This window comes from Manis pentadactyla, chromosome X (genome assembly GCF_030020395.1).
Source record: "Manis pentadactyla isolate mManPen7 chromosome X, mManPen7.hap1, whole genome shotgun sequence".
Lineage (NCBI taxonomy): Eukaryota > Metazoa > Chordata > Mammalia > Pholidota > Manidae > Manis > Manis pentadactyla.
This window is the reverse complement of record NC_080038.1, coordinates 39258346-39274941: the sequence shown is the minus strand read 5'-3', so window position 1 is coordinate 39274941 and position 16596 is coordinate 39258346. Positions and strand designations below refer to the sequence as shown.

The 16596-nt window shown below is 39.8% G+C and overlaps 1 protein-coding gene across 13 annotated transcripts in view; it reads right to left on the bottom strand.

The window, feature by feature from the left end:
- KDM6A (lysine demethylase 6A) overlaps window positions 1–16596 on the bottom strand; it is a 267811-nt gene that overhangs the window by 112127 nt on the left and 139088 nt on the right. For all 13 annotated transcript variants that reach the window (XM_057495767.1, XM_057495768.1, XM_057495770.1 and 10 more), the window contains exon 5: window positions 511–569. In XM_057495767.1, the coding sequence (XP_057351750.1) occupies window positions 511–569 (59 nt within the window). The remainder of the gene's footprint in view (window positions 1–510; window positions 570–16596) is intronic.

Genomic DNA, 16596 nt, shown 5'->3' with positions numbered 1-16596 from the left:
TATTTTGTAAGAGAATTGCCAGTTTATAATCTGGTACTGGAAATTGAAAACTACTAGCCTATGTGTAGGTATGGTGAGTGTGTGTGTTGGGAAGGCAGGAGGGGAAGGAGCAGTCAATCTTGTCTAGAAGTCTGAAACAGTAAAAGTATTGGTTATCATAGACGTTGAGATCTGAGAGCACAGTCATTCCCCAGTTTGAATACTGTACCCTTAAGACCACTGGTCCACAATGAGTGACTAAGAAATTCCAAAAGCTGTCTAATCTGTCTTCTTTAATCATAGTCTAATACCAGATTCTTTTAGAAATGTATACAAATCTAATAAACTAAAAATGGGTCACTATCTGTGAAGGAACAATTTAATCATTTAAAGAGATTATTGAAAAATGTAGGATTAGTGGCATTAAAATATTTTATATTCATTACACACACACACACACACTACACACACAAAAACAAAACAAGCCATTTACTAGAAACAATTGGAGTTACTAGTTTTATGTCAGCTTACCACTGAAATGCATTGTAATGGAAGTAGACCAAACCAAGACCATATAAAAAGGCAGCATTCTGTAAAGAAAAGGAAAAAGAATCTTTTAGGAAAAGCATTTATGCTTAATGCGTATGACATTATTGATATAAAATGGTATCCAAGATGTTTTAAGTTATTAAAACTCTATCCTGAGTTACAGTACATTTATAGTATATGTTTTAAACACCAAAGTAATAGTGATTAGTCAGCAGATGGCACAGAATCCATTCAATTTGGAGAGATTCTCACTCTCTGGTTTCTTTTTAACCAAACCTGTCCTGAAATAAAAAAAATCTGTCAGCAAAATTCAGTGGGCAAATCTAAAATAAAAACCTATTACTCAGGAATACAAAAATGCCAGACTATGTTATCCTAGCCTCTCTTGCTTGTGTCTGCATTCTCTCTCTGTTTCTTGAACTAGATTTACTTTTATGTTCAGTGTTGCCCAGACGGCAGTTAGAATTCAAAGAAAATGTGTAGTATGAACCTAGAACAAATTTTAGTATTAAAAAAAAATTCACATCCTAAAACAGCACGTAGTCATTTACATTTTGGGCTTTAAACATCAGTGATTCCTTTTGCAGTATAAAACAGAGATACGGTTATCAGGATTCATTTTGACCTCTGGCCTCCAAATACAAACTAGCTAGATACCCCACTTTTTTTCAAAAAGGGCAAATGTTTTGAGTAGCTACTATGTACTTTATTATAAACAAGTATATCAGTTTTAGTAAATCTTCCCTTTTTAAAAAAGTAATTTTCACACTGATCCTTGTGAATAAATTTTTCCAAACCTATATCCTAACTTTAAAATGTTGAACTCTTATTAAAATACTTCTTGCGTTACTGTCTTGGATTGCATTTCCCCAGAAGCACACCCTGAGACAAAAGTTTTAGTACAAATAGGTCATTTGGGAAGTTACCTTAGGAAACTCCAATTAGGGAGCAGAGAACTGAGGCAGGAATTGAAAGAAGCCAATCAAGGGTGTTGATAGGCTGGTTATGCAGCTGTACACAACTAGGACTCAATCATGCTGGGGATCTCTAGGAGACAGTGTGGAACATTCCTCAAAGCCATCTTGTCCTAAGTGTGAAGGAACCAGGGTACTTATCCCACATCTGAAATCAGGTACTCATTGTAAAAAAAAGAATCACAAATGTTTAAAGCCCAATGTGAACACAGCTGGGTGACTTTTTGGTATGTAGCTATTTCTTTTTAATACTAAAATTTGATCTAGGACTACATTGTGCATTTCCTTTGAACTCTAAGTACATTTCTGGAAACACTGAAAATGCTTAAGTACATCTTCAAATGTAATTAAGAGAAAGAGGAGCCAAGGTGACGGTGTGAGTAGGGCAGCGGAAATCTCCTCCCAAAACCACATATATTTTTGAAAATACAACAAAAACAACTATTCCGAAAAGAGAGAACAGTGGGTACAGTACAACAGCCAGGCTACATCTACATCTGCGAGAACTCAGCACCTCACGAAGGGGGTAAGATACAAGTCGCGGCCCGGCGGAACCCAAGCACTCCACACACCCCAGCACCCCAGTAGGAGGAAAGGAGTCTGAGCGGGGAGGGAGTGGAAGCCCAGGACTGATAAATGAACAGCTCTAGTAATCCGCACCGGAAGCGCAGACACACACTGCATGGTGTGCTTGATATTAGAGAAACGGAAAAGTAAAATCTGAGAGCAGGTCCCCGTGACAGGCTCCCTGGGACAAAAGAAAAGCGAGTGTTTTTTAAAAGTCTTAAAGGGACAGGGACGGAAACGTGCCAGCACACTCAGCCCAGCAGTCTGGGAATTCTGAGGAACTTCGGATGCCCCAGCCCCTGGACGGCAACGCACCGCTGAAGCCCCTCATGGCGATAGGCAGCCTGCCAGTTGCTCCCCTGGCTGGCACAGATCCGACACAGTGGCCAAGCATCTGGAGAGCGGAACATGCGACCGTGGCGGCGGAACAGCAGGAGAGTGACCCAGCGCAACCACGGCAGAGAAGGAGCCGTAGAGTGGCCGCGCGCACCAGTGGTTGTGAAGCAGCTGGAGAGCGGGCGAACGGGCCAGAGCAGGGTAACAGCCTGAGAGAGGGGGTAGGGGCCTGCGGCAGCAGAGCAGAAAGAGAGTGGCCACACCCACAGCAACCGCCCAAGCGCAGGCAAAGGAAACCAGGGCAAGGAAAGAAGGGTCGCCGTTCTCGCATGAGAGCACACGCAATGTGCCTCCCACTCCCCGAACGGCTATGGGCTACCCTGATGGCGACCCTGCCCATGGAAGTTTAGGGCATTAATCTAGAGGCAGCTCCAGGTGTGTGGGTAACTGACAGGCAGCGGAGAAAGGCAAGGCAATGAGCAAGCAGGAAAGGACTTTGTTCTCCCAGCTGACACACACGCTACCTCCCTACAACTACCTCTATCACATTGAAAAGGCAGAAGACTTTGGTCCAGTCCAGAATTAACCACACAACCCCCGAGAGAGGGTCTGGGGAGATAAATTTAGCCAATCTTCCTGAAAAAGAATTCAAAATAAAGGTCATAACCATGCTGATGGACCTGCAGAGAAATATGCAAGTCCTAAAGGATCAACATGGGAAGGAGAACACAGAAATAAACCAATCTCTGGAAGGACGTAAGAGCAGACTGGATGAGGTGCAAGAGGCCATCAATCGAATAGAAATAAGAGAACAGGAACACAGAGAAGCTGAAGCAGAGAGAGATAAAAGGATCTCCAAGAATGAAAGAATAGGGAGCCAAGATGGCGGCGTGACTAGAGCAGCGGAAATCTCATCCCAAAACCACATATATCTATGAAAATATAACAAAGACAACTCTTCCTAGAATAAAGACCAGAGGACACAGGACAACATCCAGACCACATCCACAGCTGCGAGAACTCAGTGCCTCGTAAACGGGGTAAGATACAAGCCCCGGCGCGGCGGGACCCGAGAGCCCCTCCCCCCAGCTCCCGGCAGGAGAAGAGTGGGCAGAGCAGGAGGGAGACGGAGCCCAGGACTGCTGAAAACCCAGCCCCCGCAATCCAGACCAGAGTGCAGACACAGGGCATGCGCGGGGCACTGAATACTAGGGAAACAGGGCAGCAAGAACGGTGAGAGGGTACCGGAGGCCTGGCACCGGATGCATTAGAAAAGCAAGAGGCCTTTTTGTTTTTTTTGCTGTTTTGTTTTGGCGAGCGCTTTATGGAACTCTTAAAGGGAAAGGGACCCCAATACCAGGGAAACAGGGCAGCAAGACCGTTGAGCAGATGCCTAAGGCTTGCGCTGGAGAATAAAGAAAAACGAGAGGCCATTTTTTATTTTTTATTTTTTTTATTTTTAAATCTTTTGTTTTGTTTTTTTTTTGTGGTCGTTGTTTTGTTTTGGCGGGTGCATTTTGGAAGTCTTAAAGGGGCACAGCGGGACACTTAATCCAGAGGTAGGGAATACGGGGATCACTGGACACGCTAATCCCCTGGGCGGCAGGGAGCAGGGAGGCCCCTTGCGGAGATAAATAGCCTACCGGCCACTCCCCCTCAAACGCGACTCCACCACTTCGGAGAAGCAGCCCAAGAGAGTCCACGCCCACAGCAACAGCGGAGATAAACTCCATAGCAGCCGGGCAGGAAGCAGAAGCCCTGTCTGCCCGCAGCTGCCCAGCAGAAGCCACTAGAGGTCGCTGTTATCCAAGGAGAGGTGGGCCACAAAACAACAAGAAGGGAAGTTCTTCCAGCAGTCACTTGTTCCACCTCTGCAAACTATTCCTATCACCATGAAAAGGCAAAGGTACAGGCAGACAAAGATCACAGAGACAACACCAGAGAAGGAGACAGACCTAGCCAGTCTTCCTGAAAAAGAATTCAAAATAAGAATCATAAACATGCTGACAGAGATGCAGAGAAATACGCAAGAAAAATGGGATGAAGTCCGGAGGGAGATCACAGACGTTAGAAAGGAGATCACAGAAATGAAACAAACTCTGGAAGGGTTTATAAGCAGAATGGATACGATGCAACAGGCCATTGATGGAATTGAAACCAGAGAACAGGAACGCATAGAAGCTGACATAGAGAGAGACAAAAGGATCTTCAGGAATGAAACAATATTAAGAGAAATGTGTGACCAATCAAAAAGGAACAATATCCGTATTATAAGGGTTCCAGAAGAAGAAGAGAGAGGAAAAGAGATGGAAAGTATCTTAGAAGAAATAATTGCTGAAAATTTCCCCAAACTGGGGGAGGAAATAATCGAAAAGACCACGGAAATACACAGAACCCCCAACAGAAAGGATCCAAGGAGGACAACACCAAGACACATAATAATTAAAATGGCAAAGATCAAGGACAAGGAAAGAGTTTTAAAGGCAGCTAGAGAGAAAAAGCTCACCTATAAAGGAAAACCAATCAGGCTAACATCAGACTTCTCGACAGAAACCCTAAAGGCCAGAAGAGAATGGCATGATATATTTAATACAATGAAACAGAAGGGCCTTGAACCAAGGATACTGTATCCAGCACGACTATCATTCAAATATGACGGTGGGATTAAACAATTCCCAGACAAACAAAAGCTGAGGGAATTTGCTTTCCACAAACCACCTCTACAGAACATCTTACAGGGACTGCTCTAGATGGGAGCACTCCTAGAAAGAGCACAGCACAAAACACCCAACATATGAAGAATCGAGGAGGAGGAATAAGAAGGGAGAGAAGAAAAGAATCTCCAGACAGTGTATATAACACCTCAATAAGAGAGTTAAGTTAGGCAGTAAGATACTAAAGAGGCTAACCTTGAACCTTTGGTAACCACGAATTTAAAGCCTGCAATAGCAATAAATACATATCTTTCAATAGTCACCCTAAATGTTAATGGACTGAATGCACCAATCAAAAGACGCAGAGTAATAGAATGGATAAAAAACCAAGACCCATCTATATGCTGCTTACAAGAAACTCACCTCACACCCAAAGACATATACAGACAAAAAGTCAAGGGATGGAAAAACATATTCCAGGCAAACAACAGCGAGAAGAAAGCAGGGGTCGCAGTACTAATATCAGACAAAATAGACTTCAAAACAAAGAAAGTAACAAGAGATAAAGAAGGACACTACATAATGATAAAGGGCTCAGTCCAACAAGAGGATATAACCATTCTAAATATATATGCACCCAACACAGTAGCACCAGCATATGTGAAACAAATACTAACAGAACTAAAGGGGGAAATAGACTGCAATGCATTCATTCTAGGAGACTTCAACACACCACTCACCCCAAAGGTTAGATCCACTGGGCACAAAATAAGTAAGGACACGGAAGCACTGAACAACACAGTAGAGCAGATGGACCTAATAGACATCTATAGAACTCTACATCCAAAAGCAACAGGATATACATTCTTCTCAGGTGCACATGGAACATTCTCCAGAATAGACCACATACTAGACCACAAAAAGAGCCTCAGAAAATTTCAAAAGATTGAAATCCTACCAACCAACTTTTCAGACCACAAAGGCATAAAACTAGAAATAAACTGTACAAAGAAAGCAAAAAGGCTCACAAACACATGGAGGCTTAACAACACGCTCCTAAATAATCAATGTATCAATGACCAAATCAAAATGGAGATTCAGCAACATATGGAAACAAATAACAACAATAACACTAAGCCCCAACTTCTGTGGGACACAGCAAAAGCAGTCTTAAGAGGAAAGTATATAGCAATACAAGCATATTTAAAAAAGGAAGAACAATCCCAAATGAATGGTCTAATGTCACAATTATCGAAATTGGAAAAAGAAGAACAGATGAGGCCTAAGGTCAGCAGAAGGAGGGACATAATAAAGATTAGAGAAGAAATAAATAAAATTGAGAAGAAAAAAACAATAGCAAAAATCAATGAAACCAAGAGCTGATTCTTCGAGAAAATAAACAAAATAGATAAGCCTCTAGCCAGACTTATTAAAAGGAAAAAAGAGTCAACACAGATCAACAGTATCAGAAACGAGAAAGGAAATATCATGACGGACCCCACAGTAATACAAAGAATTATTAGAGAATACTATGAAAACCTATATGCTAACAAGCTGGGAAACCTAGGACAAATGGAAAACTTCCTAGAAAAATACAACCTTCCAAGACTGACCCAGAAAGAAACAGAAAATCTGAAAAGACCAATTACCAGCAATGAAATTGAAGCGGTAATCAAAAAACTACCCAAGAACAAAACTCCTGGGCCAGATGGATTTACCTCAGAATTTTATCAGACACACAGGGAAGACATAATACCCATTCTCCTTAAAGCTTTCCAAAAATTAGAGGAGGAGGGGATATTCCCAAACTCATTCTATGAAGCTAACATCACCCTAATACCAAAACCAGGCAAAGACCCCACCAAAAAAGAAAACTACAGACCAATATCCCTGATGAATGTAGATGCAAAAATACTCAAAAAAATATTAGCAAACCGAATTCAAAAATACATCAAAAGGATCATACAGCAGGACCAAGTGGGATTCATCCCAGGGATGCAAGGATGGTACAACATTCGAATGTCCATCAACATCATCGACAACATCAACAAAAAGAAAGACAAAAACCACATATCATCTCCAAAGATGCTGAAAAAGCATTTGACAAAGTTCGATATCCATTCATGATAAAAACTCTCAGCAAAATGGGAATAGAGGGCACGTACCTCAACATAATAAAGGCCATCTATGATAAACCCACAGCAAACATTATATTGAACAGTGAGAAGCTGAAAGCATTTCCGCTGAGATTGGGAACTAGACAGGGATGCCCACTCTCCCCATTGTTATTTAACATACTACTGGAGGTCCTAGCCAGGGCAATCAGACAAAACAAAAAAATACAAGGAATCCACATTGATAAAGAAGAAGTTAAACTGTCACTATTTGCAGATGACACGATACTGTACATAAAAAACCCTAAAGACTCCACCCCAAAACTACTAGAACTGATATCAGAATACAGCAAAGTTGCAGGATACAAAATCAACACACAGAAATCTGTAGCTTTCCTATACACTAACAATGAACCAACAGAAAGAGAAATCAGGAAAACAACTCCATTCACAATTGCATCAAAAAAAATAAAATACCTAGGAATAAACCTAACCAAAGAAGTGAAAGACTTATACTCTGAAAACCACAAGTCACTCTTAAGAAAAATTAAAGGGGACACTAACAGATGGAAACTCATTCCATGCTCGTGGCTGGGAGGAATTAATATCGTCAAAATGGCCATCCTGCCCAAAGCAATATACAGATTTGATGCAATCGCTATGAAACTACCAGCAACATTCTTCAATGAACTGGAACAAATAATTCAAAAATTCATATGGAAACACCAAAGACCCCGAATAGCCAAAGCAATCCTGAGAAAGAAGAATAAAGTAGGGGGGATCTCACTCCCCAACTTCAAGCTCTATTATAAAGCCATAGTAATCAAGACAATTTGGTACTGCCACAAGAACAGAGCCACAGACCAATGGAACAGACTAGAGAATCCAGACATTAACCCAGACATATATGGTCAATTAATATTTGATAAAGGAGCCATGGACATACAATGGCGAAATGACAGTCTCTTCAACAGATGGTGCTGGCAAAACTGGACAGCTACATGTAGGAGAATGAAACTGGACCATTGTCTAACCCCATATACAAAAGTAAACTCAAAATGGATCAAACACCTGAATGTAAGTCATGAAACCATTAAACTCTTGGAAGAAAACATAGGCAACAACCTCTTAGACATAAACATGAGTGACCTCTTCTTGAACATATCTCCCCGGGCAAGGAAAACAACAGCAAAAATGAACAAGTGGGACTATATTAAGCTGAAAAGCTTCTGTACAGCAAAAGACACCATCAATAGAACAAAAAGGAACCCTAACCCTACAGTATGGGAGAATATATTTGAAAATGACACATCCGATAAAGGCTTGACGTCCACAATATATAAAGAGCTCATATGCCTCAACAGGCAAAAAACAAAAAACCCAATTAAAAAATGGGCAGAGGAACTGAACAGACACTTCTCCAAAAAAGAAATACAGATGGCCAACAGACACATGAAAAGATGCTCCACATCGCTAATTATCAGAGAAATGCAAATTAAAACTAAAATGAGGTATCACCTCACACCAGTAAGGATGGCTGCCATCCAAAAGACAAACAACAACAAATGTTGGCGAGGCTGTGGAGAAAGGGGAACCCTCCTACACTGCTGGTGGGAATGTAAGTTAGTTCAACCATTGTGGAAAGCAGTATGGAGGTACATCAAAATGCTCAAAACAGACTTACCATTTGACCCAGGAATTGCACTCCTAGGAATTTACCCTAAGAATGCAGCAATCAAGTTTGAGAAAGACCAATGCACCCCTATGTTTATCGCAGCACTATTTAAAATAGCCAAGAATTGCAAGCAACCTAAATGTCCATCGATAGATGAATGGATAAAGAAGAAGTGGTACATATACACAATGGAATACTACTCAGCCATAAGAAAAGGGAAAATCCAACCATTTGCAGCAACATGGATGGAGCTGGAGGGTATTATGCTCAGTGAAACAAGCCAAGCGGAGAAAGAGAAATACCAAATGATTTCAGTCATCTGTGGAATATAAGAACAAAGGAAAAACTGAAGGAACAAAATAGCACCAGAATCACAGAACTCAAGAATGGACTAACAGGTACCAAAGGGAAAGGGACTGGGGAGGATGGGTGGGTAGGGAGGGATAAGGGGGGGGAATAAGAAGGGGGGTATTAAGATTAGCATGCATGGGGGGGTGGGAGAAATGGGAGGGCTGTACAACACAGTGAAGGCAAGTAGTGATTCTACAACATTTTGCTATGCTGATGGACAGTGACTGTAAAGGGGTTTATAGGGGGACCTGGTATAGGGGAGAGCCTAGTAAACATAATATTCGTCATGTAAGTGTAGATTAATGATACCAAAAAAAAAAAAAAAAGACAGTTCCTGTGTGGTGACCTCCAATGAGTTCTACACAAGGGTATAAAGGGCATATAAAAGTGCAGGCAAAGTGTCTGTTTGCGTTTATGCAGAGGATCAAAGCATAATTTGGCTACCCTGAAAATGAACTAAGATACGATATGAAAAAGAACTTCCAACATCAGCACTCTCTGGAAGACTCATGAAAGAAGATGACCATCAAAAAACCCCAATAGAGATCCACGCACTGCTGCAGGTATAGATGCACTCATCCCACCAGTTCCTGGACTTGCCATGGGAGTGAAGAAGGAGATATCTGAGCTGGCCTGGGCATACAGTAAAACAACAAATTTGACTGGATCTATACTGTTGGAACTCAACCAAGAATTAGGAGAAGTGCAAATTGTAGCGCTCCAAAATCTTACAACCACAGACTATTTACTGTTTAAAGAACATATGGGATGTGAACAGTCCCCAGGAATGGGTTGTTTTAATTTGTCTGATTTCTCTCAGACTGTTCAAGTTCAGTTGGACAATATCCACCATATCATAGATAAGTTTACACAAATGCCTAAGGTGCCTAACTGGTTTTCTTGGTTTCACTGGAGATGGCTGGTAATTACAGGTATGCTTTGGTTATATAACTATACTCCTATTATGTTAATGTGTGTGCGCAATTTAATTAGTTGTTTAAAACCTATACATGCTGAAGTTACTCTACAAGAAGATATGTCAAAGAAATTATCAATCTTCCCATATTTTCTTCCACCTGCTACTTCTATAGCTTTTCTTCTTCCTTCCTAATTACAACCCTTAAATAGAATTCGTGCCTCATATCATAATTCTTCCAAGTGGTAAGGATACCTCAAGACAAATGCTGGGCATAGAAGCCACAGGGCATAAATATGCAAAGAAGTAAAAAGCTAACCTTTTCAAACAATAAGGCTTCTCTCTCACTTACCAACTTTACATTTCCCTGTATGGCCCCAGAAGATGACTGGTTAGCCAGAGACGGGTAAGATTCCTCAAGGGAGGAACAACCTAAGACAGGCACAGTCGCAGGGGGGCCATCAGGTGAGAAATTGGGGATCAACAGAGGTGAGGCTTAGATCCTCACCCCCCCTGTTCTGAGAGAAATCATCTGCATACGTGGATGTTTTATTGCCCTTGTCTAGCTTGGATTAACACATAGTGTACAGGCACACACCTGATCATCTACATTTGCTCTCTTACAACACTAAACTATGTTTTCTACCTTTATCTTGTATCTACCTACCACTTCAGCATTTTATTAAAAGTAATAATAATAAAGAGAGAAATGTGGTATCCACATATAAATCAAGTATAAAAACCAAATGAGTATTCATATTTGAACTGACTGTTTATAGTTCATAATGCATGAGCAAAACCGAATGTTTCTGTGATGACTGCCCGTGTACTGTTCACCATGTAACTTATTCACTATGTAAGAATTTGTTCTCCATGTAAGAACTTGTTTGTTATGCTTCAGAAGATAGGAGACTGTCGAAAATTAGGCTTGCGGTGGATTAATAATTGTGCATTGAGCATTGCCTCCCCTATACAGAATTTTATTGTTGTTAACAACCATTTGATCATTAAATATGAGAGATGCCCTCACAAAAAAAAAAGTACACACTTCCAATTGTAAAATAAATAAGTAACCGGGATGTAATGTATAGCATAAGGAATATAGTCAAAATATTGTAACAACTTGGTATGGTGGTAGCTGGTCCCTAGAATTATCATGTACATAAGTGTTGAATCACTGTGTTGTACACCTGAAACTAATGTAATACTGTGTGTCAACTTCCCTTCAATAAAAAATAATTATCTACAAAAGAAAAAAAAATGAAATAGTATTAAGAGAACTGTGCAACCAATCCAAACGGAACAATATTCACATTATAAGAGTACCAGGAAAACAAGACAGAGAAAAAGGGATAGAAAGTGTCTTTGAAGAAATAATTGCTGAAAACTTCACCAAACTGGAGGAGGAAATAGTCTCTCAGACCATGGAAGCAAACAGATATCCCAACACAAGGGACCGAAGGAGGACAACACCAAGACATATAATAATTAAAATGGCAAAGATCAAAGACAAGGACAGAGTATTAAAGGCAGCCAGAGAGAGAAAAAAGGTCACCTACAAAGGAAAACCCATCAGGCTAACATCAGACCTCTCAAAAGAAACCTTACAGGACAGAACAGAATATCATGATATATTTAATGCTATGAAACAGAAGGGCCTAGAACCAAGAATACTGTAACCAGCACGATTATCATTCAAATATGAAGGAGGGATTAAACAATTCCCAGACAAGCAAAAGTTGAGGGAATTGGCCTCCTACTAACCACCTCTACAGGACATTTGAGAGGGACTGCTCTAGATGGAAGCACTCCTAAGGCTAAATAGATGTCAACAGAGAAAATAAAATCACACCAAAGAAAGCAGACCAACCAAATACTAACAATAGGCAAAACGTAAAATCAACTACTCACAAAAGCAGTCCAAGTAAACACAGAAGAGTACAGAAATAAACACCTAACATATAAAGAATGGAGGAGGAGGAACAAGAAGGGAGAGAAAAAAGAATCATCAGACAGTGTTTATAATAGCTTAATAAGAGAGCTAAGTTAGACAGAGAGTAAAGAAGCTACCCTTGAACCTTTGGTAACCACGAATTTAAAGCCTGCAATGGCAATAAGTATATAATTTTCAGTAATCACCCTAAATGTAAACAGACTGAATGCGCCAATGAAAAGACACAGAGTAATAGAACGGATAAAAAAGCAAGACCCATCTACATGCTGCTTACAAGAGACACACCTCAAACCCAAAGACATACACAGACTAAAAGTCAAGGGATGGAAAAAGATATCTCACGCAAAGAATTGGGAGAAAAAAGCAAGTGTTGCAGTACTTGTATCAGAAAAAATAGACTTCAAAACAAAGAAAGTAACAAGAGATAAAGAAGGACATTACATAATGATAAAGGCCTCAGTCCAACAAGAGCATATAACCACTATAAATATATCTGCACCCAATACAGGAGCATTGACATATGTGAAACAAATACTAACAGAACTAAAGGACGAAATAGAATGCAGTGCATTCGTTCTGAAAAGAATTCAACACACCACTCACTCCAAAGGACAGATCCACCAGACAGAAAATAAGTAAGGCCACAGAGGCACTGAAAACCACACTAGAACAGACTGACTTAACAGGCGTCTATATAGAACTCTACATCCAAATGCAGCAGGATACACATTCTTCACAAGTGAACATGGAACATTTTCCAGAGTAGACCACACACTAGGCCACAAAAAGAGCCTCAGTATATTCAAAAAGACTGAAATTCTACCAACCAACTTCTCAGACCACAAAGGCATAAAACTAGAAATAAATTGAACAAAGAAAACAAAAAGGCTCACAAACATGAGGAAGCTTAACAACATGCTCCTAAATAATCAATGGATCATTGACCAAATTAAAATAGAGATCAAGCAATATATGGTGCCAAATGACAACAACAACACAAAGCCCCAACTTCTGTGGGACGCAGTGAAAGCAGTTTTAAGAGGAAAGTATATAGCAATCCAGGCCTATTTAAAGAAGGAATAACAATCCCAAATGAATAGTCTAAAGTCAAAATTATCAGAATTGGATAAAGAAGAAAAAATGAGGCCAAAAGTCACCAGAAGGAGAGACACAATAAAGATCCGAGAAGAAATAAATAAAATTGAGAAGAATAAAACAATAGAAAAATCAATGAAACCAAGAGCTGGTTCTTTGAGAAAACAAACAAAATAGATAAACCCTTAGTCAGACTTATTAAGAGAAAAAGAGAATCAGAAATGAGAAAGGAAAAATCACGATGGACCCCACAGAAATACAAAGAATTATTAGAGAATACTATGAGAATCCAAATGCTAACAAGCTGGAAAACCTAGAAGAAATGGACAACTTCCTAGAAAATTACAACCTTCCAAGACTGACCAAGGAAGAAACAGAAAATCTAAACAGACCAATTACCAGCAACAAAATTGAAGCGGTAATCAAAAAAAACTACCTAGGAACAAAAACTCTCGAGCCAGATGGATTCACCGCTGATTTTTATATAGAGAAGACATAATACCCATTCTCCTCAAAGTTTTCCAAAAAATAGAAGAGGAAGGAGTACTTCCCAAACTCATTCTAGGAAGCCAGCATCACTCTAATACCAAAACCAGGCAAAGACACCACAAACATAGAAAATTCAGACCAATATCCCTGATGAACATACATGTAAAAATACTCAAGAAAATATTAGCAAACAGAATTCAAAAATAAATCAAGAAGATCATACACCAAGATCAAGTGGGATTCATCTCAGGGATACAAGGATGGTACAACATTCGAAAATCCATCAACATCATCCACCACATCAACAAAAAGAAGGACAATAATCACATATCATCTCCATAGATGCTGAAAAAGCATTTGACAAAATTCAACATCCATTCATGATAAAAACTCTCAACAAAATGGGTATAGAGTGCAAGTACCTCAACAAAATTAAGGCCATATATGACAAACCCACAGCCAAAATCATACTGAACAGCGAGAAGCTGAAAGCTTTTCCTCTACGGAAACAAGACAGGGATGCCCACTTTCCCCACTGTTATTCAACATGGTACTGGAGGTCCTGGCCATGGCAATTAGACAACACAAAGAAATAAACGGCATCCAGATTGGTAAAGAGGAAGTCAAACTGTCACTATTTGCAGATGACATGATATTGTACACAAAAAATCCTAAGGAATCTACTCCAAAACTACTAGAACTAATACTGGAATTCAGCAAAGTTGCAGGATACAAAATTAATACACAGAATTCTGTTGCTTTCCAATATACTAACGATGAACTAACAGAAAGAGAAACCAGGAAAACAATTCCATTCACAATTGCATCAAAAAGAATAAAATACCTAGGAATAAACCTAACCAAGGAAGTGAAAGACCTTATACCCTGAAAACTACAAGACACTCTCTCAAGAGAAATTAAAGAGGACACTAACAAATGGAAACTCATCCCATGTTCTTCACTAGGAAGGATTAATATTGCCAAAATGGCCATCCTGCCCAAAGCAATATACAGATTCAATGCAATGCCTATCAAAATACCAACAGCATTCTTCAACAAACTGGAACAAAAAGTTTTAAAATTCATATGGAACCACAAAAGACCCTGAATAGCCAAAGCAATCCTGAGAAGGAAGAATAAAGCAGGGGGATCTTGCTACTCAACTTCAAGCTCTACTACAAAGCCACAGTAATCAAGACAATTTGGTACTGGCACAAGAACAGACCCACAGACCAGTGGAACAGAATAGAGGGTCCAGATATTAACCCAAACATATATGGTCAATTAATATATGATAAAGGAGCCATGGACATACAATGGGGAAATGACTGCCTCTTCAACAGATGTTGTTGGCAAAACTGGACAGCTACATGCAAGAGAATGAAACTGGATCATTGTCTAACACCATACACAAAAGTAAATTTGAAATGGATCAAAGACCTGAATGTAAGTCATGAAACCATAAAACTCTTAGAAAAAAACATAGGCAAAAATCTCTTGGACATAAACATGATGACTTCTTCATGAACATATCTCCCCAGACAAGGGAAATAAAAGCAAAAATGAACAAGTGGGACTACATCAAACTGAAAAGCTTCTGTACAGCAAGGGACACCACCAATAGAACAAAAAGGCATTCTACCATATGGGAGAATATATTCATAAATGACAGATCCAGTAAAGGGTTGACATCCAAAATATATAAAGAGCTCATGCACCTCAACAAACAAAAAGCAAATAATCCAATAAAAAAATGGGCAGAGGAGCGGAACAGACAGTTCTTCAAGGAAGAAATTCAAATGGCCAACAGACACATGAAAAGATGCTCCACATCACTAGTCATCAGAGAAATGCCAATTAAAACTACAATGAGATATCACCTCACACCAGTAAGGATGGCCAACATCCAAAAGACGAACAAGAACAAATGTTGGCGAGGATGTGGAGAAAGGGGAACCCTCTACACTGCTGGTGGGAATGTAAAGTAGTTCAGCCATTGTAGAAAGCAGTATGGAGGTTCCTCAAAAAACTCAAAATAGAAATACCATTTGACCCAGTAATTCCACTCCTAGGAATTTACCCTAAGAATGCAAGCAGCCCAGTTCAAAAAAGACATATGCACCCCTATGTTTATCACAGCACTATTCACAATAGCCAAGAAAAGGAAGCAACCTAAATGTCCATCAGTAGATGAATGGATAAAGAAGACGTGGTACATATCCACAACGCAGTATTATTCAGCCATAAGAAGAAAACACGTCCTATCATTTGCAACAACATGGATGGAGCTAGAGGGTATTATGCTCAGTGAAATAAGCCAGGCAGAGAAAGACTAGTATCAAATGATTTCACTCATCTGTGGAGTATAAGAACAAAGAAAAAACTGAAGGATCAAAACCGCAGAAGACTCACAGAACCCAAGAATGGACTAACAGTTACCAAAGGGAAAGGGACATGGGAGGAGGGGTGGGAAGGGAGGAATAAGGGGGGGTCGGGCGGGTTGGAGAAAGGGGGCATTATGATTAGTATGTATAATGTGGGGGGGCGGCACAGGGATAGCTGTACCACACAAAGAAGACAAGTAGTGATTCTACAACATCTTACTACGCTGATGGACAGTGACTGTAATGGGGTATGTGGGGGGGAACTTGATGATGGGGGTAGTCTAGCAAACATAGTGTTCCTCATGTAATTGTAGATTAACAATACCAAAATAAAAAATAGTAACAATAATAAAATAAAATAAAATGTAATCAAGTTTTTTATTTTATTAAATATTCATTACCCCCAATTTTCCAAATGAGAAAATTATATGATACAGGGGTATTTACAAATGTGGGGATCCACAAAGGTCTCAATCATCTCTTTGAAAAGTTCGTATTTTAAAACATGTTTTAATTTAGTTGGAACTTATTTTATTCATTTAGCACCCACCATCCATCT